At 31.0% G+C, this 25,874-nt stretch overlaps 1 protein-coding gene across 1 annotated transcript; it reads left to right on the top strand.

Annotated features, from left to right (window-relative positions):
- Positions 1-802: 802 nt before the first annotated feature.
- Positions 803-20,378, top strand: LOC148274880 (retinol dehydrogenase 14-like). The gene is made up of 6 exons (XM_088236495.1): positions 803-893; positions 6,152-6,282; positions 10,479-10,677; positions 16,571-16,765; positions 18,179-18,288; positions 20,184-20,378. The coding sequence occupies exons 1-6, from the start codon at positions 818-820 to the stop codon at positions 20,376-20,378; spliced, it is 906 nt and encodes a 301-aa protein (XP_088092621.1). The 5' UTR covers positions 803-817.
- Positions 20,379-25,874: the final 5,496 nt, after the last annotated feature.

Below are 25,874 nucleotides of genomic sequence, written 5' to 3'. Positions count from 1 at the left end.
GTTTATAATTGAATTTGATTCAGTGATCGTTTGAAAGAATACAACTTGTTATAAAAGAAATCAAGACTGGTATGTTTGTTGGCAGACCTAAGAATTCTGGGCATAGGGGAATGAAAACCATAATTAGTTCTATGTATATCGGTATGAAAGAGTAAGTTTTGTCTGAGGTTTCTAGTTGGGAAATTTAATTTTATTGAGCTCAGTAGTTCAGGCGCATCAAAGAGTGAGTTGAGAATTTTACTATACGGTCGGATTTATTTCGACGGTCTTGAAGAAAAGATACATTCAAGGTAGTTTCTATCTCATTATACGTATATATGCCTCTGGATAAGCCCAACCTCCAGCCTATCTTTCTCAAAAATCTATGTTAAACTGATTCAATATTCTTGATGTGAACATCATAATATGGAGACCAGATAACAGAGGAATACTCTAGGTGCAGGTGAATTAGGAAACAGAAGAGAGTTTTAAGGGTATTGATATTTTTGAAGTCAGCTGTGCTTTTGTTAATAAATCCAAGAAGTTTTAAGGATTTATTGATAACATGTTCAATATGAATTGTAAAAGAAAGTTTAGTGTCAAGTATAATACCTAAATCTCGTATAGACACAGATGATAATATTTCATCGTTCAGTGAGTAGTCGTAAATGATTGGATTTTCCAGACGAAAAAATCTACATGCATTAAAGAGTAGAGGGCCTATTAATTGATTTGGTTACCTTTTATTTTAGGTTCCTAAAAACAGAACATCAAAATGACATACTATTTGGCTGTCTTGGTCATCGTCGGATTTCTGGGACTAATAAAAATATATGCTATGGCTACCCTAGGATGGTTTAAGGGAAAGGAACGATTGGATGGTAAAACAGTTATAGTCACAGGTGCAAGCGCAGGTGAATATCATTATCAGTGTCTATATCTTCGTCATTAACACAGTGTGGGATGAAGATGGAGTAGCAAAGCTTATCTCGGAGTCTTGAATTCATTTATTTAATTATTTAATTATTTACATACATAAGTTTATTAAACATTTGAGACAAAAGCCCCAACTCGATGGGACTAAAAGTCCTGTGTTGAGATGAGACTAGCAATTAGTTAACACAGACACATGAGTATATCACCACAAATATAGGATTAGAAACATTTTTTTTTTAAATATGGCACATCAATATGATAAACAGTAAACTCAAACATTCGGAAAATTATAGAGGAGTTTCCTACTCAAATCCCTCCCACTAAGGAAAATCCAGTCATCAACTCCTTTCTTGAAAATAGTTTTTGTCCGTGAGAGCTTAATACGCTTTTTCAAAATATTGAACACTCTTGGAGCGATAAATGAGAAATGTCTCTGAGCAAAAGCCGTACGGGTTTTGGGTATGACATAATTCATGCTCTGGGAAAACCTCGTACGGACATTTTGCTGAGACCTCTTTTTATTGTTCGACCAGAAGTATGTAAGTGCTTCTTTTAGGTACAGTTGTCTCATATCCAGCACCTAATTAGTTGAATCTCACCCGCATAAATAAAGGTTTCAGCTCTTTAACTTCACAAACATCAACAGATAAAATAATTTAAGGAATATAGATGTTCAAATATGGGCAGAATGGTGAATGTTACTCAATGTGTAAAGTGGCCACTTAAACCAGCCATTGACAGGTCATAAGCCCTGTAAATGCCTAGACTTCTACATTACCTTCTCTTAAATGTTCTTCATCTCTGTTGTAATATGTTAATATAAACAGCTCCCTAGGGAGTTGAATCCAGTCCTTGGCTACAAAAATTTAGACAAACTCAATTTATTGTTAACATTAATAGTTAAATAGCAGTAATTACTTTGTATATAAAGTATTATGTATTGTAAATGTGGTTGTTTTTTTGCGAAGAAGTGCGTTGGACACAACCGTCCCTGGGGTGTGGTCGGTTGTGACTTTTTTCCTTTTTTTAAATAATTTGCGCCCATGAGTTGACCATTGTATTTAGGGACAACATTTTACTATTTATACGTATACAAATGTACGCTTTACTAAATAAAACTCCTTCTTTTCAGCTAATTGGAATACAATTGTTCCAAGAAGCTAAACTTTTAGATCTGAGACAAATATATTGTTTTCAATGTTTAAAATATATATTTAAGAAGCAAAATTTATTTACAAGTAATTCAAATAGATCAAGTCAAAGAAGGAATCGTGTGTTAGAAATACCACATTGTCAAACGAGGCTCGCACAGAGACATGCATATTTTATAGGCCCAAAAATGTTTAATTCTTTTTTTACTGATAATATTTCATTGATTCCAAACTTTCAAAATTTTCCTCCTTTTAAAAAACATGCACTATCCTGGATTCAAACTAAAGATATGAACTCTTTTTTTCTATGACTTATTTTGTACCCTTTTATAAGGAATATTTTTGTGTTTTTTTAAATATTTTTTATTTCCTTTTTTAATAACTATTTAAAAAAATACCATATTATCTTTTACAGAATATTTTATTTTTTCTTTCTTTTGTTATACAAAAATATTATAACTGTCCATTATTTACTATAGGAGCAAAAATTCATTAACATTTTCTTGTAAATCCACGAACAGGCCATGCCTTTGTGGGATTTTTTGTTTACTATTTTTCTATAAATATGTATATCATTGATATGTAATTATGTTTTTTTTTTTTTTAATACTCTGTTGTATAATTATGTTTATTGTAAAAAAACGAAAAAAAAATTTAAAAAAAAACAAATTATGGGCGATCAAATGATAATTGTCACAACCGTACCCAGTCTACCCTATACGAGATATCGATTTTAGTTTGTTTTGGATTTAGTTAGGCATAATCTGTCTGACTTCCAGTTGTCTTTTTCGCGCAGTATCGGGGAGGCATCTGCAATATAGTGACATAAAAAATATGTACCTTAACTCATTTACCGCGGTGTTCACATACGTCTGTGAGCGCATATGACATCACAACTACGCAATTCTTATACCCCAGCCACACAATGCTCCTTGCGCTGCTCATGCTCATGCTCCTCGCGCTGCTGCCCTCTCGCCCGATGCTGCCCTCTCCGCCCACACACTGCTCTACTCGCGCAATAAATCGCACTTGTCATTTGTCTTTCTATACAATGGACGATGAAACTGTAACAGCATGCGCGCTATGCACTTTTAGTACAGCTAATTATATCAATGTATATTAATATGGAATATTTTTATGTTTTTAAAAAAATAAAAAATTTCCTTTTATAATTACTATAAAATAAAAAAGTACCTTTCAATCTTTTACAGAATATTTTCTTTTCTCTTCCTTATATAACACAAAAAATTTTATGCCGGTCTATCTATTTCTTGTATACCCACGAACAGGCCATGCCTTTGTGGGATTTTTTGTTTACTATTTATACTGTTAATATGTGTATTTCATTTCTATGTAATTATCCTTCATTTTTTTAATACTCTGTTTTACCTCTTATGTATTTTGTAAAAAAAAAAAAAAAAAATAAAAAAAATATTTAACAAAATCATACAAAGAAATACACATTATTCAAAAATGACGCGTGCGTCTCGTGTGAGCGCTCTATTCGTACTGCGAGACTGCGAACGCGCGGTTATGTGGCCACTCACTCGCGCTCATATTGCCGGTCCGGTCCTTTGACTCGCGCTCAAAAAACCGACAAAATAGGGAGCGATGGGCACGACGAGGAGCATGACGTGCGGCATGACGAGTAGTGTTGCCACACTGCGTCTCTGGCTCCTTTCCTCGCCACTTCCCATGCCACTCGTCGAGTGTGTTGCAGGCCCATTACATCATATGTGAGTAATTTATTATCAAAAAGGTTAGTAGCTCAAGTATTCATCGAGTATAGAGTCTATGTATTCATGGTCAATAACAAAATTATTGTTTAAACTAATAGATAAAATACGTAAAATAAATGTTTAAACTTATAAATAAAATATGCAAAATTATAACGCGGGGAAAGTGAAATATAACATTAGTTTGGTTTCCTTTGATTTTGTCTGAGTTTATTTCGCAAGGAAATATATTATAGATGAATTATTTTTTTTATTTTCTTTTATTCAGGAAACATACAGTACAGTTACAAAGTTTAATATTTTACACAATTGGACTTAATTCTAATGGACCAGTGAAGTTTCCATATTAAAAAGCAATTAAATCTAATGTTAATTATGAAAGTATAAAAAAGAGAAGGAAAAAGAAAACATAAATGAAAGTTGTTTGAAAATTTAAATTTAAGTGAAAAAAATATATTTTAAGGTTTGTAGTTTGTAGTGAGTATTTACAAATGGAAATAATATTAAAAATGAAGAAAATTTGTAAGAGTAATTAAGAATTAAGAATGGAAGTAAAGAATGAAAAACATACTCAGATGTAAAAATAAAATAAAATAGTAATAACATTTTTTTTAAAAAAGGAAAAACATAAACACATATTTATTTTAAGGGATTCAAAGAAACGATGCGAAGAATCTTTAAGTGAAATATAAGACAGTAAATTTAAATTTAGGTCAATTTAAAAAACATCTTCAAAATTAATGACACATTATAGTAAGAGCAGCAATATATTGATTTTATTTATAATATAAGTAATTAAAAGTAGTTTAAAAGTATAACAAGTATAAAAACATGCCAATGGCAGCAGAGAAAAAAAATAAAATAAAGAAGGAATAACAAGTATGGCAAGTAATCATTTAAAATTTGAAAAAGCAATATAAGGAGAAGATTTTAAACCAAGAGAAGTCGATAAAATTTCATTAAAGCGATTTTAGTAGTAATACAAAATTTCAAAAGAGAAATTTAATTTATAATAATAATATTAATGTATGTAATTTGTGGCCTTGTACCTTGTACATAGGAGGAGGGGAAGGGTATTCAGTGACGATGGCAATATTTAAGATTAAAATTTGCAAGTATAATATTCTTTTTTAAACATGACAACAATACTTAGTTTTAAACTGACGCGTAAAATTTTTTCGCACACAGAGATTGTAAATAAATTCAAATTAAAGGATTATATTCAGAACAAAATACCAATTCATTCAAACATCAATATAAAAGTAGTCAAGTGAATAACCTCGTATTATAATTTCATGAAATTTAATACCTGTGATTGCACAATAATGTGTTCAAACTAAAATAGTTTTTTTTTATTTATTAATAACAAATAAAAATACAATATTACAACTAAATACATTTTTTTACATTAATCAAATACGTATATTTACATCAGCGTTTCCCATTACGGAAAAGAAATAAACAATTCTTGTGTACATAATGGAGAGTGGCGTCTTACAATAGTTTATTTTATATTAATTAATAATATTTTTAGAATAACATAAATAAATTACAAAAAAGATACAAACGATGTTTTCAATCAGTGTTAAATAAAGAAGAATTAAAGATGTAATTTTTCACTTCTTTCTTAAATATATTGTATTCCTGGCTGTATTTTTTGTTATCTTTGTTCATTCCATCAAAGAAAAATATTCCTCTGTAAGTATAATGATATTGTGCAGTATTTGTTTTTAATTTAGGAATTAAGATATTACCACCTGTTCTAGTTGGTCAAAATATTATTGTCCCTTACTCGTACAAGCATTACTAGTACTACCCATTCTAGATTACGCTAATGTTTCATGACTGATTTAGGCTGTGAACAATAAACGACTTCAGAATACTTGCATAAGGTATATTTTTGGTGGTAGGAAATATAACCATATTTCTAATTATCGAGGCAACTGAAATGGCTCAAAAGTAGACATCGGAAAGACTATCACCTCCACTCACTTCTTTTCACTGTACTTTATAGTCCTAACGCACCTTTATACCACCGTGAAAAATGTCAACATTCTTCAGTTCATGGTTTACCACTAGACTGGCTGGATTTCCTCCCTATGGAGTTATTCATATTTAAATTAATTAATAATAAAGGTTTCAGCTCTTTTACTTCACAAAAGTCAACAGATGGAAGAGTTGGGGAAATGTGGATGTTTCAATATGGGCAGAATGGTGAATGTTATACAGTGTGTAAAGTGGCCACTTAAACCAGCCAACGACAGGTCATAAGCACTGTAAATGCCTAGACTTCCTAGTTCTAGTTTTAACCTTAATTTAATTACAATTAAGAAGATAATTTTGTTTTAGGTCTCGGATTGGCGTCAACAAAAGATTTTGCTGCCAGAGGAGCAAGAGTGCTGATGCTGTGCAGAAATAAGGAGAAAGCGGAAGCAGTTAGAAAAAACATTATCTTGGAAACCGGAAATAATAATGTTGTGGTTGGTTCCTTTTACTAACCCTAGAGAGATAATCATATTTTATGGTCAATGATAACCATACATGTTTGTGTTAGTTGTAATGCATCACTATAACTGAACGTAGTTATGCAGAAAGCAGCCTATAATTTTGAAAAAATGAGATTTGCGGTTATCGGGTGCAGTAAGGTCGTTCTGCTGAAAACAGCCAGACCGCGTTCATACAAAAAACTTTAATAATCAATCCTTCTAAAAAATAGTGTCGATCGCAAAAACGGGATTTCTCAATTTGCAGAAAACACCCACAGCACTAGAAAAATCTTAAGGCACTTTAAAAACCATTAAAACTGGCCAAATGCATAATTAGATTCTTGTTTGCAATCTAAAAAAAACTAATGTATTCATTGCTTATCATTTGTCAAAATCAAAAACCGACCAACTGTTGTGCAGATTTGATTATTCACCCTTTTCACAAAGGTGCTATTATCTCAGTTTCACTTTTTTATGGCCGGCTGCTTTCTGCATAACTACGTTCATTTCGTGCTATTTATTTATTCATTCAAAATTACACTCGTTTAAACATTAATAAACCTATAGAGGTTTTTTAGGCTGTGCTCGTGTCAAGGCATAATAATTAACAATAAAAATTACGTATGTTATGGATAAATTAAAAAAAAATAAGTTTATCTGTATTTTTAGTGAGGTTACTCATTCATAATAAATGTAAATAACGAATGTCTTATTTTATTTAAGTTTATTTAATTTTATTGAATTTTATTTCATTTTATTTTATTTTATTTTATTTTGTTTTATTTTTTTGAATTTTATTTTATTTTATTTTATTTTATTTTATTTTATTTTACTTTATTTTATTTTATTTTATTTTATTTTATTTTATTTTATTTTATTTTATTTTATTTTATTTTATTTTATTTTATTTTATTTTATTTTATTTTATTTTATTTTATTTTATTTTATTTTATTTTATTTTATTTTATTTTATTTTATTTTATTTTATTTTATTTAATTTTAATTCATTTTATTTCATTTTATTTTATTTTATTTTATTTTATTTCATTTTATTTTATTTTATTTTATTTTCTTTTGTTTCACATTATTTGTTTACTACGGACACCATTTATACACCAACTTAAGGTCCTCTCACTTAGATCATTTGTAAAACATGATAATGATTGGCCAGCTATTCCGATTGCACGTAATTTGTGAACTAGTAATTTCTGAGCCACATCAAAGGCTTTTGCCAAATCTAGAAATACAGATTTTAGTTTCGCATCAAGTTTACTTGCAATGTTTTGTGTTAGCTCCCCAACTGCACCCGGTTTTTCTCTAAAGGCATATTGCCATTTTGACAGGATACTATTTGACTTCAGGTAGGTAGTAAGTATATTTTTAGCAATTGTCTCTATAATCTTTGAAATTATGTTTAAAATAGATATAATATTGGTCGGTAATTGAAATTTCCAAATTATTATAAAATTTATATATGGGTTTGATGATCGCTAGTTTTAAAAAAAAAAAATTTAATGTATATTTGGACCCCTGTATTTAGTAGCCTTACGTGTTATGTACAAGGCTAAGGTACTCGGAAAAAATCGTTTTTGTTTGTCTTGGAAATGGGATGTTCGATCACTGATTTTGGTTTATTACCTTTATGAGTCCAATCACCATTGTTGCAAAGTTCAAGAACAATGGCGCGTGATAACTACTTTTAACTACAGTGTGGATATCTGTTAAGGATATTCCATCTTTCCTGCATTCTGCTTCAAGATTATGGCGTTACAAACTGAAAAATGGGCACTGAAATAACAGATGTTCGATACTCTGTGAAGAAATATCATCGCATGGACAATAGTCATCATTCCTTAATTTAAACCTATATAGATAACTTCTCATAGCTCCGTGTCCGGTAAAAATTTGGGTCGTTTCGAAAGTACTTTGGTGATGATGACGGAAGTTTGCTGCATCAGCCAGCGCTGGGAAAAACATTTTAGTGATTTTACCAGTAGAAGAAGCGCGGTAATGATCCTCCCAACGCTGCTGCGTATTCTGTTTTATACAGCGTTTAGCAATGCTAAGGGGAAATTCTGAGAAGAAAGGTGCCGTTAATTTTCGCCATATATACTTGTTTTACCATTCTTTCGTCGTCCATTCGTTCTACGTGACCAATCATCATCACCATCTAAGAGACCCTTTCTTAATCTTATCAATTATACTTGACTCAGATTTACACTCTCGCCTGATTTCATCATTCGTAACCCTGTCATACATTGATTTCCCACACATTCGTCTAAGAGATCGCATTTCAACCGCGTTCACTCGGTTTTCATCCTTCCTCTGCCAGTTACATACATAAGTGTTTGGACTAAAACTCCTATTTTCTATAGTCAGTTCTTTTTCTTTTTAGCATTGATTTTTAATATATGCTCTGCTTAGTTTGATCCTACAGTTTTAAAATATTTGTTAATATGATTTGAAATTATGTGTGGACTTTCTTATCATCAATGTGAAGTCCGATCAAAGAGTTTGGTTTATTTTCAGTATTTACTATTTCTCTTATAGTTTTCCAGGTTGATATTATCTTTATTTAGTGTGATTTTATCATTATAATATTTTATTTTAGAGTATCTTATTATTAGGCTAGTACAAATATTTATATATTTGTCATAGTAATTTATTTGTATTAAATCCTAAGGATTTTTTTAACATTGAATATGCAATTTATTTCACCTTTTCAAACAAAAAATCTTCCCGTTTGTAATCCACGGTTTGATATTTTTTTGTTTATTTAGAATTTTTTTTTTCGTGGAATTTTTAAGTACGGGTATATGTTATTTAACTCTTTTATGAATTTCTTAGTAGCTAGATAAACATGTCCGCTTGCATTTTTGCCATGTTTCACGCATCAGTAAGTCATTAAAAGTTAAGATTTTTTTTTCTTTTTAATAAACGAGTATTACCTTTGGGCTTATAGCTAAAGAAATTCATTTTGAAAAATAACGTATGATAATCTGTTATTGAGGTTATGTGAATGAGAGCAGTGCCAGTTTTATTTGTTTACACAGAACATGGTCTAGGCAACTTGAAGAGCTAATCACTACTCACTACTCTAGGTGGTTTGTCTATTATAACTTTCAATCCGCGATAAGCCATTCAGTTAAGACACTCTAAGGATTGATTATTTTCTTAATTTGATATATGTCATAATAAAACTTTTTTTTTCATACAATTCTTTCTCTGTTTTTGATGTGTATTATTATTATCTTATCTCTTTCTGATATTAATTTATCAAATATTTTTGTGTACCGTATATTGTATTATTTTCACATTTATACTTACTGTTAACTAATTTTAATTATTTGTTTTTAACAATAATTTGTTGATACCATTTTTTTTTATACTTATAAGCAAATAAAAAATTGTTTTTATTTTTTTGTTTGAATTCTTTACAGGTTATTTACAATTTGCTTTTTAATTCAATTACTTTTCTTATTTGAATTCAATTTTTTTTTTCTTTTTTACTATGTAAAGTTTTACTTTTTATTTTGCGTGGCAGTATGCTTCTTATTGTTTCTACATGTATACAAAAAAGCGTTGTTTATCTTTTAAATTTTTACGCACTATGTTTGTACTTACCTGTATATTTTTTGTAAATGCCCTTTGGGCGTATTGTAAAATTAAATAAATAAAAAAATTAAATAAAAAATAAGAATATCAATTTTGATATCACCTAGTAAGTAAAGTAATGTTTTGTTTGATTTATATCTCAATGTTTTGTCAAGGTCTTCGAGAAACTTACTTGTATTTTGTTCTGATGTCGATCTATATACAGCTATTAGAAAAATAGCATTAATGAGACCAATTTGCAAACAATTTGCCCCGGAAATATGACGCTTTTTGACGTTTGTTTGAATATCATTTCCAATAAAAATAATAACTCCAATATTTATGATGAGTTGTCTGGAATTGCTGAAATCCTTGTAAAAGCTGATAGGTGAGCTCTTTAACCAGCATTCTGTAAGAACAAGTACATCTATGTTATTTAATTTATACAATCTAAAGAAATTATCAGATTATCAAAGTTTTTGTGAATGCTCCTTATGTTGAGACACATAATTTCAAATTGTATGAATGTAAATTATTGCTATTTGCAATTTTAGGATGTTGATAAAGAAAATAATAAGTGTTATTCTGTATTTTAGCTGAAGATAGTAGACTTTATGTCTCTTTCGAGTGTCAGAAATTGTGCAAAAGAAATACTCGCGGAAGAACCCCAAATTGATGTTCTGCTAAATAATGCTGGCATTTCTGGGACACTAACTGAAATGACTATTGATGGAGTAGAATCAGTTATGCAAACAAATCATTTTGCACCATTTCTTCTCACAAACTTGCTTCTCGGTAAGATATTGTAAATACCAATATGCTGGAAAGATATGACGTTCTGTCACCTACTCGAATATTGTCGACTGGTCGTCTCTATTGCTTTGTTAAATTGTCATTCTTAAAACACCTGCCAAAATTTAATTACAAAGATATGAAAAAGTGGCGACACTAACATATACGAATCTACGAGGGCGGATTGATAATAAAGCTACCTAGCGCTAGATGGCAGCACAAACACACAAAAAAATATTTTTTCTAAATTGCGATCTGTCAAACGGTAGCTCTCAAAATGTCACCCAAATTCATCGATTAGTTTATTTGTTGTAGTCATTTGAAGTAAACAGCTTTTGTGTTTCTTGAAAAATGGAAAAAAGCGAATTTCGTACACTAATTAAACACTATTATTTGAAAAAGAAAACAGCGAGAGGGACAAAAGAAAAGCTCGATAAACATTACGGTGAGTCTGCTCCGTCAGGTCACATGATAAAATATTGGATTGCTGAATTTAAACGCGGTCGGACAAGCACTGCAACAATACCATCAACAGGAAGGCCAAAAGAGGTGGTTACTGAAGAAAATATCAAGAAAATCCTCGATATAGTTATGATTGATCGCCGAATGAAGTTGCGCGAGATTGTTGAAATAGTAAACATCTCATATGAATGTGTGTTTAACATTTTGCATGAACATTTGCATATGGAAAAGCTATCGGCAAGATGGGTGCCGCGTTTGCTCAGTGTCGAACAAAAACGAGTTCGAGAGACCACTTCACAGCAGTGTTTTGACATAATGAAGCGTAATCCTGTTGATTTTTGGCGTCGAACAACAACTGTTGATAAAACGTGGGTGCATCACTTTACATTTGAAACCAAAAATCAATCGAAACAATGGGTGGAAGCTGGTGGAAGTGCTCCGAAGAAGGCAAAGGCAGTGAAATCGGCTGGCAAGGTTATGGCCGCTGTATTTTGGGATGCACTCGGAATATTGCTCATCGATTATCTTGAAAAAGGATCCACAATCACAGAAAATTATTATTGTGCATTATTGGAGCAATCGAATGATGCAACCAAGGAAAAACGACCTCATTTAAAGAAGAAAAAAGTGCTCTTTCTTCAAGACAACGCACCGGTTCACACAGCATCAGATACGATGCTAAAATTACTTAAAATACATTTCGAATTGGGTGATCAACCACTTTATAGTCCAGATTTAGCTCCTAGTGACTTTTTTCTGTTTCCAAACTTGAAAAAATGGCTCGCAGGAAAAATATTTAGCTCAAACGAAGCAGTGATTACCGAGACTAACGCATATTTTGAGAGGTTCCCGAAATCGTATTATTCAGATGGTAAAAAAAAGTTGGAATATCGTCTTACTAAGTGTGTGTAAAGGAGACTATGTTGAGAAACAAACGGTTTTTGAAAAAAAAAAGTTTTTTTCCTACTTAGGTAGCTTCATTTTTAATCCACCCTCGTATCTATGGCTCTCCTGCTACATTTAAACTTTTACTGTTTTTAGTCAAACTTCTTCCTTTCGATATTTTTTAAACGGTTTACTGAGACACTGCGAGTTTATAATTATTATTTGCCTTTTACATAATACACATCTACATACATGTCATATAAAATAATTGATATTCATTTAATGGATGTTAAAAGCATATTATGTGATGTATCTCACGTATTTAGACATTAATGAGCGATAAAGTAATTCACAGATTATGTTTTTAGCGGAACTTTATTCGATAAGTGATTGAAAGTAAGTACAGTTACATTTGTTGCACATTTGTTGATACAATAACATTATAACATTTATCAATGTTGTCAATTTTAAGTTAAAATACAATAAAGCGATCGTTTTACACGAAGGATGTTTGACAGCTTTTTTAAAATTATATTTTTTTAAAGTTTTATTCATTTTAACAAATCAGTAACATACACAATTGTATTTTTGCTCCCGCAAAGCCAAAGCTTGTCTGCGGTTACATTACGTTTTTAAAAAATATATATAAGTAAGAACATGGTTTAATAATAAATGAAGAATAAAATATATTTACATCACACTTAAGTTTCACTTGCTGTTTTTAATAAAACTTTAAATATTTTTTTAATGAAATTAGGTTTTTTTCCTCACGATTTTCAGCTGGTATTAAATTGTACAGTTTTGGTACTACACTCCCGATTGTTCTATTCAATTGTCAAAGTCGGGTACCTCCTTTGGAGTACTCAAAATATCGTCTGGTTTTTGATCGACCCGTCAATTTACGGAAGTCGCATACGATTCTAAAGACAACGAGTCTAGCATAAGGCCCCAGAAAGATAATAATATTGTAAGCATAGAATTGAGAATCATATTTGAATACATCGGACTGTAAAAAAAAAACCTCATTTGCCCCACTTTCACCACGCGCATGGGTGAAATCGCCGCGTAATGTTGCCAGATCGCGAATAATATAGTTATAAAACAAATGTAAAATAATTACCTAAAAGATTTTTAAAAAAGCAATTTATTGATTTTTCTAAAAATTTTATTGAACACGCGGAAACATTGATTGACACAACAGAGTAGATAAATGGTCATTTAATAAGAGTAATTTAATTTATGAACGTTGAACTTAAAAAATAAAACAAATTTTATTTAACATAAAACGGATATTTTTATGTCACGTTAAATAATATTTGTTTTTTAAAAGATAATATCGGTTAAATGTCCACCACTGCGTTGTTCAATCCGAGAGGTCCAATTTCCGTTAGTTCTACCATTAGACGAGAAAAGTAGCGCAAAAAATTTGACTACCCTGGCAACACTAACAAAATGTTAGTTTTGTTTTCTTTGACAATCTGACAGATGGAAAAGTAATTATATTTTTAAGTAATACATTTGCTACATACTCATGAAACGCGATTTTTTTTGTTTCTTTAAGATCCCGGCAGTATTTCAACACTTTAAAACGACACAGCACGGCATAGTTGAATTCGAATCTGGAGTTGTGTACTAGGCGACCTCTACAAAGAAAGTAATGGGTCAAAACGTAAAACTACTCCTTTAAGGGTAGTTAAGTCACCTTCTGTTTGATGCGCGTATACGGTTTCTGGACTATTTTTAATTCTATGACTGTAAGCATGTCAATGTTTGACTTTTTTCTTATGTTTTGTATTCCAAATATTTGATTTGATGGTATAGGCTGATTTCTCAGCATGCGTCTCTATTCGGAAACAACTATAGTTTATAATTGATGGTTGCCATATGCCATTTGGCAATAAGCCCGCCAATGAACAGTTAACATTTTGTACAAAAAGTTAAATAAATAAATATATAAAACAAGATTTATAGAATAATCGCATGCAGATATTGGCTTAAAAATGTATTTTGTGAAAGTTCCTGTCGTGACGAAGACCTAGTAAGGAATGTGTGTGGGTGATACAAAACCAAAATATAGTATTTAATTCAATCAATACAGGTAAACGTTGTTTTGCGCCAGTTCAATTTACGCCGATTTACAATTACGCCTGTTGGTGCCGGCGCGGCGTGGAATTCCCCGGTTCGGCCGACACCAAACGACAGTAGGCGCCTCGATTATAATATCAGACATACTTTTACACGTTATTTTATTCTATTACCGTGTACTCGTGTAGCCTATTGTGTGTGTTAAATCGTTTCCGAGTTATTTTCAGTTTGTTTTTAAGTAAAATAAAAATGTATCATAAAATTTATTTTGTTATTACTAAAATTGAAAAAAATTTCAAATATTTGTAGTTTATGCCATGATTCTGCAAGAAAAGAAGCAACAATCAAAACAAATGAAATCGGATGCTTTTTTCAAAAAAGTGTAGCAATTTAATTTAGTACCGACGAACTGGTGAGTTAGTATTTATTATATAAAAAAAAAACATTATTTACACAAGAGATTATTATTTACTTTGTTAACAAATTTAAACTGTATTTGTTGAATACATTAATAAATTATTTTGAATATATATATAGGATATGACAGACATTGTCCTGCCCAAACGTTAGCTTGCCTGGAAAAAATACTTTTTATTGATAAGTAGGTATCTAAGTACTTGTTTGTGATTAAATTCCAAAACTCAAAATTATTAATATTTAAATATTAAGTTTAAGTAGGTACTTGTTTATGGTTGAACTCCAAAACGTAAAATAGATATTTTTTTCAAATATGGCGTTCTTTTTGCAAACTTCAAACTCCGGTTTTCTCACCAACAAAGGGGTGTACTTATGTAGGAATACGATTAAAAAAATTAAATTAATTTAACATTATTTTAGTATTACCAAAACTCCAGTAAAAAGAAATAAATGGGTGGAAATTCTAAGAAATTTAAGAAAAGAATCTGATTGAGATCCACAAAAAACAAATGCTGTTTGTAAACATTCAAAAACAAACTTTTTGTGCACAAAAAAACAAAACTATTCCATTTTTCATGTCAATGCATTCTCCTCGAATGCAACCCCGGTAGATAGATCAATAAACTTATTTACTTCTTTTTTACACATTAGATTGAAGATTTTAATTTCTACGAACACGCACAGCGCAAAGATCTGTATTTCTCTGAAAACCGCACGTAAATCGGTTAAGCCGTTTAGAAGGAGTTCAGTGACCTCACACGTACAGAGGAATTATATATAAAAAGATGTATGAAATAAACAAATTCGATTTTTCTTGGAATTTTGACACGGAACCTAACCTTTTATAATCCATTACATTTGTGTTCATTTTACGCCGATTTTTTTTACGCTGGTGTCTCGAAATGGGACCCGGCGTAAAACGACGTTTATCTGTATTTGTATTTTGACGTTAGGTTTACATGTTTACGCACGTTTATAATTAATCTTTCAACTTGCATGCTTTCCTATTTCGAGATAACTGACACTATCATTAATACTACTCTCGACTCAATGCACAGTAACATAAAGCCAGCTTTCATTAGAGACATCCATCGGTACAGTACTCGATCAAAAAACAATATTTATATTGGATCTGTGAAGTCTACGAAGTTTGGTACTAGATCTTTACAATACATAGGTTTCAAGGAATTTAATAAATTGCCACAAAAATTTAAAGTACCTATTTCAAAATATAGAAACAGGACGTGCGAATTGAAGAATTATTTTTTCCAGAAGTACTTTGAATAAATAATGTTAGTTTATCCAGCGAATGCGCATCTTGAACATATATCTTTTAATATTTTACCGTTTTTGCTTGTATATGTAATTTTTAATACTATTTAAATGTTATTTGTGTTTTTTTTAATACTTTTTTTGGCTTGTATACATAATTTCAATACGTTTTTGATTAAAAAAAAAATAACCTGTATTGGGTGTGCGCATATTTTGTTAATTAAAAAAAATGATTTTATTTTGTACTAGTTCAGTATGTATATATACATACATATAATTTTTAAACTTATTCAATTTTCTTTCCCAGATTGCATAATGTAAGCATTATTTTGAATTTATTTCCATGCCTAGTATTCTGTTTATTTTGTTATTTTCAAGTATTTTTCATACCCTTTTTAATTTGTAGTATATCATAATTTTAATTTTTCTGCTTTTGTAAATAATATTATAGTTTAAAATATAAAAACGTCTTTAAATAAATTTGTTATCAGCTCTTTTACTTCACAAAAGTAAACAGATGGAAGAGTTGAGGAAATGTGGATGTTCAAACATGGGCAGAATGGTGAATGTTACACAGTGTGTAAAGTGGCCACTTAAACCAGCCAATGACAGGCCATAAGCCCTGTAAATGCCTAGACTTCCATATTCCCTTCTCAAAAAAATTTCCCTCTCTGTTGAAATAAATTTAGACATTTAATTGACCTATTTTGCATTTATCCTTATTACAACGGACCCCTTGTTTTCAAAATTCGTGTTCTGATTTTTTTGTTTTTAGGCAGGATAAAACAGTCTGCACCAAGCCGCATTGTCAACGTGTCTTCAATATTTTACATGCTGGGCAATTTAAATAACATAGAAAATTTTGATAATTTGGATATGAGTAAATTAGACCAAGATATTGCCTACATAAACTCCAAACTTGCCAATATTTACTTCACCATCGAGTTAGCTGACAAACTTCAACATTCAGGTAAGGAATTTTGTTCTATTTCTCACACAGAAGGCAGAACATTTTATACTTAACATAAAATAACATAACAATGTTTTACATGATATTTTTGCAATAATTAATTTAGTACTCATTGGCACATTATTTATTACTCTCATTTCTTACTATAGTATAGAGCGAGTTTCTAGAATCCATATCTCAATTATGTTTTTGTAATGTTTGAGTATGTCCAAATGCTTGCAGACTGGCTGGACTTCCTTCCTTGGGAGTTGTTCATATTTAAATTTATTTCAACAGAGAGGGAAATACCGCGCCAAATAACTGTAATCAGTGTGTCACTTTTCAGTGTCAAAGACGCCGCCCCTTTCTTTACTTACGTTTAAATTTTGATTGAAATGTCACCATCTAAATATTTAAGGTTTTTCCTTCTTCTCCTTCTTTCCTTACCATTCCCTTCCTTCTCTTCATAGTATAGTGTAGATTTTAAGTTAATTTATGTTTATATATAAATAAAAGTATATTTATGCATAGAATTAAGAATAGTCCAGAAGGAGCGTAGAAGCATATTTGAATACATCGGACTGTGTCCAAAAATCCCCCCCACTATGCCTCACTTTCACCGCGCGCATTCGTGATGTCGCCGTGTAATGTTGCACGATGGGAAAAAATGTAATCATAACACAAATGTAAGGTTAAAAAAAAGCAATCTGTTAATTTCTCTAAAATTTTATTGTGCACGCGGAAATATTGATTGACACAACAGAGTAGATAAGTAGAGGGTCATTTAATGAGTAGTTGAATGAATGAACTTTGAACTTAAAATATAAAACAAATTTTATTTGACATAAAACGGATATTTTTATATCATGTTAAATAATATTTGATGTTTTAATGATAATGTCGGCCAAATATCCACCAAGGCGTTGTTTAATCCGAGTTTCAATTTTCATTATTTCTTTTATCATATGAGCAAAGTAGGGTAAACATTGTTACTACTCTGGCAACACTAGTAAAATTTCCATTTTGTTTCTTCGACAATCTGACAGATGGAAAAATAATCAATTTTTTAAGTAATGCATTTGTGACAAACACATTGATGTGATAATTACACATTAAATGTGACTGCATCCTGTTTCTTTAAGATTCTAGCAGTATTTATACACTTTAAAAAGACACAACACGGCATAGTTGAATTCAAATCAGGAGTTGCGTACTGAGCGACGTCTACAAAGAAACTAATGGGTCAAAACTTAAACCTACTCATTTATGAGTAGTTGAGTTGCCTTCTGTTTGATGTGCGTATGCGGTTTCTGGACTATTCTTAATTCTATGTATGTGTGTATCCATGGTTTGTTTCATATCACAATAATTATGAGATTTTGTATTAATATACATATATTATGTCGATAAACTATTTATTTCATATGTTTTAAGGTGTAACTGTAAACGCCTTACATCCAGGAGTTGTTCGGACAGATATTACAAAAAGTTATCGTTTAAGCCGAAAAATGCTTTTGGATTTCTTAATATGGCTAATTGGCAAGGTAAATTTCAAATACATTTCGACAGAGAAGGAGTAATTAGGCATAAATGTATAAAATAAAGTAATTAAATGATAAGCCCGTAGTACATTGGTCAGTAAATGGTACAAGATCTTGTGCAGAATTTCGTCCAATGAATATTACGTCGTAAATCACGAATTGGATGAAATGTGTTGTCAAATTCCAAAAACATAGAACACGTCATATTTTTCAACCAATATTTGGGCCAATATCTGCGCGCGCATCCCACTGTTATATTGTTAACTGTCATCTGTCAACTTCAATTTTCTAGGTGTATTAATTATTCGTTGCTGCTTATGTTATTTTATTTTATCTAATATAAAATAACACACTTTCGATAGTAACATTCTAAATCCTTTTAAAAAAAGACAAAAAAAATTCCACAAAAAAACATTTTCCACAAAAAATTTTAGCTTCTGCCAAGCCCGTGTACCTAAAAAAATAAGTAGCGTAGCTCTTGTAAGAAAACGTAGAACGTAAACTGTCTGAACATTTTGTTAATTATTTTTGTTCATTAAGTTCATTGTTTATTCTCAAATGTAAAAATATTAAAAATAAAGTATAGGGGAAGGGTGTACAAAATGACATAGATTTTTTTGTAAAATGAAAATAAAATAATTGGTAACATATTTAAGAAAAAATCTCTTTGGTTCAAAATGTACACTATTTTTTAACTTGTTAGCACTGTTGTTGTAGGAAAAAATACAAATCTATCAAATAAAAATACAAAAATAAAAACATACTGCAAAAGACCGTTTTGCCCCACCGGGTGTACAAAATGACATACGATATATTCTTGGATGGGATGATTATTCAAAACTTCTTAAAAACAGAATTGATAAGTTTTTTTATGAATATTAAAGAATTAAAATATTGAATTCACACTTCACAAATAAAAATCTTTCACCTGGTTTTGATCTCGTATATAACTCATTACAATAAATGCATGAGCAGTCATCTTCATCGTCTGTAAGTAGAAAGTCTTCAGTGTCTGAATCAATAATCAATTTTTTACATATACCTTGTTAACACATTTCCAGGATATGTTTTTTGGAACTTTTAGCTTTAGCCTCTGATATATTTGGAGTTGTATTCAAATGTCATGTTTTACTCACATTATTGCAAAGCATTATTATTCTTCTAAAGAAAAAAAGTATTAAGTGGGGAAAAATGACATAGTATGTCATTTTACCCTACCGGTACATATGTCGTTTTGCCCCACTACGTGAGTTTTTAAAAACATTAAAAAATATCACATTGCACTTTGTAAATTTTAACAAAATTATAGTTTTTAATGAAGATTAACAATGACACAACATATCCTTTCAGTTTGTGTTGTAGAATAACACAAGTAAAATAATGATAATACTTTCGGTGTCCGCGCAACAAAAATATTGTTTTATTTCACAAAGTAACCCGCAACACGCCTCCTCGGGCGGTCGCCATAAGCGTCCTAAATATTGGTGAGTATTTATGTGTCGTACCAGTGCTCATTCTTGTGCAGGTTCAAACATGACCAAGAGTTTGGTTTCTGAGATATGATTACTATGTCATTTTACACGCATATGTCATTTTGTACACCCTTCCCCTATCGTTATGTGTCCTCGGCACGGGTAACCCTAGTGAGGTCACATTATTTTCATTATTAATTATAGTTTTAAGACAAAAATATGAATAAATAAATGAACATTTTACCCCGAAGTGCGACGGAAAAAATACATTATTTACCATACAAAATAATGTGTGGGCACTATTTTTATTTTAGCTTCACTTGGGTTTTCAGCGTTTACCCGAATGAGTATTTTGCTTTGAAATTTAAAATTTCACACATGCCTACTTTGGTTTAAATTAAATATGTATGTATATATTTTTTTCAGAATATCACACAGGGGGCCCAGACGCAGATATTTCTTTGCGTATCACCCACTGTGGAAAAAATAACGGGGCAGTTCTTTTTAGACTGCAAGTCTATTCCCACTTTTAAGTTTGCGAGGGACAGGCAGAAGTCAGCTCAACTCTGGGAACTCAGCGAAAAAGTTGTTAAACTTCAAGCCAGGGAAAAAAACTGCTAGAACTTGTAATAAAATAAATATTTGGCTAATTTTTAAAGCGTCGTTTTTTTGTAATATCGTCTTGAAGGCGCATTAAAATTATGTACACAAACTTGCATTATAATTAAGTTAACACTACACTGTTCAAAGATGTACGTAATAAGAAACCTCAACTAGTTGAAATACACTCTTAAGCTAGGGTTTCCTAGGACAGCGGTGCCCGTATCTTAACGGCCGTAGTGAACGGTGATGCGGTGGACAGGCGTCGTAACGGTGACTAGAGAGTGGAGAGGGAAACGGTGTAAATAAATGTTATGAAAACCGTTTTCCCAGGAAACCACTCTCTAGTCACTGTTAGGACGGCTGTCCACCGCATCACCGTTCACTACGGCCGTTAAGATACGGGCACCGCTGTCCTAGGAAACCCTAGCTTAAACGAACCAGAGCCATGTAGCCTAAAAGCAGTCTCTTGCGGTTCCTCAAATGAATACAATTTTCCCTAAAGGTGCTCGAGCTTTATAGGATATCGATGCTACTATCAAGTACCTTGAGAGATTGCTCAAAATATTGTTGAAAAACAAAGTTGTTCTATTTATTTTATTATTTTTAACTATGTTTTACAATTTGTACAAATTGTCTACGGCCGTTAGTAAATAAATATGTACCAATGAAGACAGCGTTTGTAATGGCGGCCCAGTTTGTAACACAGCCGAGAAATGAATATAATTTTATGTATCTAGGCATAGGTAGGTTTTTACCGTATAGCCGTGAATAGGAGGAAGGAAGTCAATCACCTTTTCATTAATTTTGAACAATTTTTTTTATTTTTGGCCAAAATAACCTATAAAAACAACAAAAAAAAACAAAGATACAATCTCAACAAATTTTAATAAATTATCAATGTAACTGAAAAAAATAATAAGGACTTTCAAAGTCTCTTGCAAAATTACAAAGGTTTATAGGTGCAAAGTCATCAATTGGAATAATTTCAATCATCGTTTTCTTCAGAAGTCGATGGATTTTCTCTTCGAGCGGTATTAACAACTTTTAAATTATTATTTTCAGGAATCAAATTTTTCTTGCATAAGCTAAAAAGATCTTTCTTTTTTTGTTCAGTTATTCCTGGTAGCTCAATGTAAGCATTGCAAATTAAAGTTAGCAAATTTAATGTGGTATCAAAACTCAAAATTAAGTCATTTGTCTATTCTTAAACTATGATAATTCAAAATGTAATAGTCTAAAATTAATAAAAATGTTGTTTTCTGATTCAAGACTACAGCAACTCAAAATATCATAGCCTTGAAATATCACACAATATGATTTAAGAAAATTCAAGACTATATTTTGTGTTATTAAATTGAGAACAGTTTATTTAGACTTGTGATAGTTTTTGACCAGGTAGTTTATCATATTATCAATACTTCCAATAGATAGAACCAATAGAAAATCTTGAATCAATGAAATATTTTCAGTAAAAAAACTATTTTACTGATAATATTTCGTTCTTTTCTGGGCCTATAAAATATGCATGTCTCTGTGCGAGCCTCGTTTTACAATGTGGTATTTCTAACACACGATTCCTTCTTTGACTTGATCTATTTGAATTATTTGTAAATAAATTTTGGTTCTTAAATATTTATATTTTAAACTTTGAAAACAATATATTTGTCTCAATTGGCCTAGTGTTTTTATCGATGAACAATTAATAATTATTGTATTTTTTGTTTCAATGTTTTTTTTGCTAGTTGTTGCCCCAGTTTTAAATAACAGTATATTTCGAATGACTGATAAATAATGAGAAAAAAAAGGCACCGTATCATAATCTGTTTTTCTTCCATTTTACAAAAGTACTAGTTCTTATACTTTGTTTATGACAAGGCAATAATAATTCATTACGATAATGAAGGGGTCTAGAAATGGAAAATTGGGGGATCAGATTGATTTCCTTCAAAAAGAAATCGTTAAACGGATTTGTGTTGGCGGGTTAGTAAAAAATTACCTCAAAACTGTTGACTCGGTTTAAATTCGAATATACATTCATCACGTTAGGAATCAGCTCATAAATAAAGTGGATAAACTAAAGATTTCTAGATATAAATAAATCGTGGCTTGAAATATCGATTTCCTTTATTCGAGTTACACAAGCTTATGGCGGTCCCCGAAAATTCCATTTGAGGAGAGTACCGAAAGGATGAAGCGGCAAAATACCACTAACCTGTGGAATTCTACACCCCTGAACTTAGTTGCAGGACAGGCAGATGCTTCTAAGTTAGTTCAAGATATTTTATCCGATCCACCAGGTTCAAGAGAATATAATCAAACTGAAAGAGAGTTACTTAAAACTTAAGAAAAACGATTTTCGGACTTTCATGGATGCGGCAGCTTTTTCAAGTACCTTCTTTATTTGACATGCAGGCTATTCAGAAATGGCAGGCTTGAGGGTCCGATGGAAAAATCGTTGCAGATGAAAACAAATTCAAGATCAGTATATAAAGAAAAAACATGATTGTAGACAAACCAAAACTAGAATTTAGTATTTAGAATTATGGAAATTACGCCTGTGGCGGTGTCTGTAGAAATAAAAAAAAATATATAGAATCACAAAGAAAAATGCAAACGATTCTAATTGTTTTATTGTTCGGCCGAGTGGAAAAATACCGAAAGTATGCGTTTTATACAGCCAGGGATTTTGCAGTATAATATGACACCCACACTTCATAAATATTTAATTCACGGACCTAAAATAACACAAACATCCATATTGCCAAAAGAATTCATCGAAAAGGCTCAGAGAGCGCTTTAAAACTATTTTTAACATTTTAGGGAGTATCTACAATTCGAGGAAATCTGGCCAAATAAAAGGGAAAATTTAAAATGTTATTTTTAATTTATATGTTTATGCTTTATTATATTAGTTTATAACATATTAAGAACTAATATAAACTTTGAATAATATTTAAAAAAATATATATCAAAATTTCTAAAAAACATATTTTTTCAAATTAATTTTAAATATTTAGATTTTTTCTATTTCCTTTATTTTTTCAGGTAACTCATTGTACAGCTTCAATCCCTTGCACAATGAGTTTTGGGATTCTGTTTTTCTCCTCATTAGTAGTCGTGTATTTTTTTACCCCTTGTTTTACATTTTACATTACATTGTTGGTTAAATTTTATTATTGATTTTATTTTATTCACCCCCTTAATTATTTTATGTATTAAAATTGCTGCATTATATTTCATTTGTTACTTTACTGTGAGCAAGCCATTTTTTTTTAAATCTCATCGGATTCATTAATGACAAATAGAAAAGAGAAAATTTACGAAAATTTTACTAACTATACTTCCAAAAGACACATTGGATTTAATAATACTTCCATCTGCAGGGTTCGCCAGCCAAAGTGAAACTGTTGATTCCAATGATGATTTCCAAAAATATTTCATGAACAGTAAAAAAAAAGTGTTTTTGTGATTTTATGAAGACGTTTCAAAACACGTAAAAATTATACTCTTAGCTGCATTTTGACGAATAAAAAAAATGTTAATGTTAATATGCAAATATAAATGAATAAGACTAGTAATTCACGTATATTTACTTGTAAATGGAAAATAAAGTATATATATTTATGACGTTGTTTCTTATTTTCATTAACCTAAAAATTTAAATTAAAACCTTTTATTTAAAGTGATATAAATTGCTTTTATGAGGTAAGGACATCTTTCGGTATTTTGACCCCTTATGGCTATGATTACGTCTTCTGCAAAAGGCATTGTTAAGTAAATAACAGCATTTGTCGATACTATTCCTGGCCGATTACGTTTCGTTCCCATACTTCCTTTGACCCATCCTTATGGTGCCTACCTAACATCAAGATAGAAGAAATTCAAAATTAGAAGATTCGGATTTAGAACCAAAACCAAATAACATTTTTAACTTCACATAAAATTGGAAAAAAGTGCTTGGATTTGTCGCGCGTCGTGGAAAACATTGCTACATTTTAAAGTTCATTTTGTCATTTTGTCATCAAAAATTTTAAAGTTCATTTTGTCATCAAAAATCGACAATGGTGAATTGCAATATGTTTGGTTGCCGCTACTGCGGCAACCAAACATATTGCAATTCTCAACTCTACTGAGTTAGTTTTCACGGGTAATTAAATTCGATAAATATTTTTTATTGATTTACATTGGTTTTTAGCATTTATTGTCTCGACATGTGTATTCTATGATTTACTGCTACAAAGTTTGAGTCTGTATCGACTGCAGGTCGATTCAAATTTGACTCGAAAATAGCACCGGTGACCCAGAAATAGCATCTAAAATGACGTGTCCAAATTTCAGGCAGCTACGACTCACCGTTTCGAAGATGTGACAGACAAACAAACTAACGATTTGCGTCAGAGTGTTTCCATACTTTCTCGGGTGTCCCACAAGGCTCTGGGTCCATTGTTGTTCTCAATTTTCATTAATAATATTAAAAATGAAATTTTGAACTCGCGTTTTCTGTTATTTGCGATGACTTAAAACTTTTCTTAAAGGTGACAGACAACTTTAGACGATTTTCGTTTTCTCTAAGCGGATATATCTAATATATGTGAATGCGGAAGACGAAACAAACTTCGGTCTAATGTTTTCAAGTGTTCAGTCACGTCTTTCACTAGGGCCAAAAAAACTCTATTTTTTCGCTTCAAAATGAATGAACAAAATCTGACACGAATATCAAATGTTAAGGATCTGGGCGTTAAATTTGTGAGCACTCTGACATTTCATGATCACATAGAAGCAATCAGTGGTAAATCATTGAAGATGTTAAGATACGTTTTGCGTACTGCCAGGGTTATAGAAAATACCCGCGTACTGAAAACTCTTTACAACTCCTGGTGTGAAGTAGACTTAAGAGAGGCTCGATGATTTGGGGGCCACATGAACTGAAGTACTCTCTAATGATAAAGAAAATCCAAAAGAAGTTTCTGAGATATCTCTACATGAGAGAGTGCGGGTATTATCCTTGGCTCTACCCGACCGAGTTTCTCCAAGGTATGCTTGCCTACAACAGTTTAGAGATGAGAAGGAATATGTATTTGACTACACATTTTTATCGATTGTTGCGCGGTATGATCGATAATTCTGAGATTATGATGAGCATTGGTTTGTATGTTCCTGATAATTACCTAAGACAGCGTTAGGATAGATTGTTTCATATTATGATATACAAGACCAACCAGCCAAAGGTTATGCTTGTTGGAAGGGCTACCGCTATGCTGAACAACATCGCTCTGAATATTGATCTGTTCCTTGTATCCAAAGGGGTTTTCCGGAGCAGGATTCTCCTACTATTTTAACATGAGTCTCTTTCATGTATTTTTTATTTTTTATAATATGTACGTATTGAACGTATTGTTTGTAATGTATATGTTATATGTAACATAAGTATATTGTGAATAAAATGAATAAATAAATAAAAACACAATCACACACATGAATTTTCAGTTTTATAAAATAAATATAGAAGCAATA

Source organism: Micrasema longulum, unplaced genomic scaffold, assembly GCF_059751315.1.
Source record: "Micrasema longulum isolate JH-2025_06_02 unplaced genomic scaffold, ASM5975131v1 h1tg001562l, whole genome shotgun sequence".
Lineage (NCBI taxonomy): Eukaryota > Metazoa > Arthropoda > Insecta > Trichoptera > Brachycentridae > Micrasema > Micrasema longulum.
The sequence above is the reverse complement of the archived record's forward strand: the minus strand, read 5'-3'. Positions and strand labels throughout refer to the sequence as shown.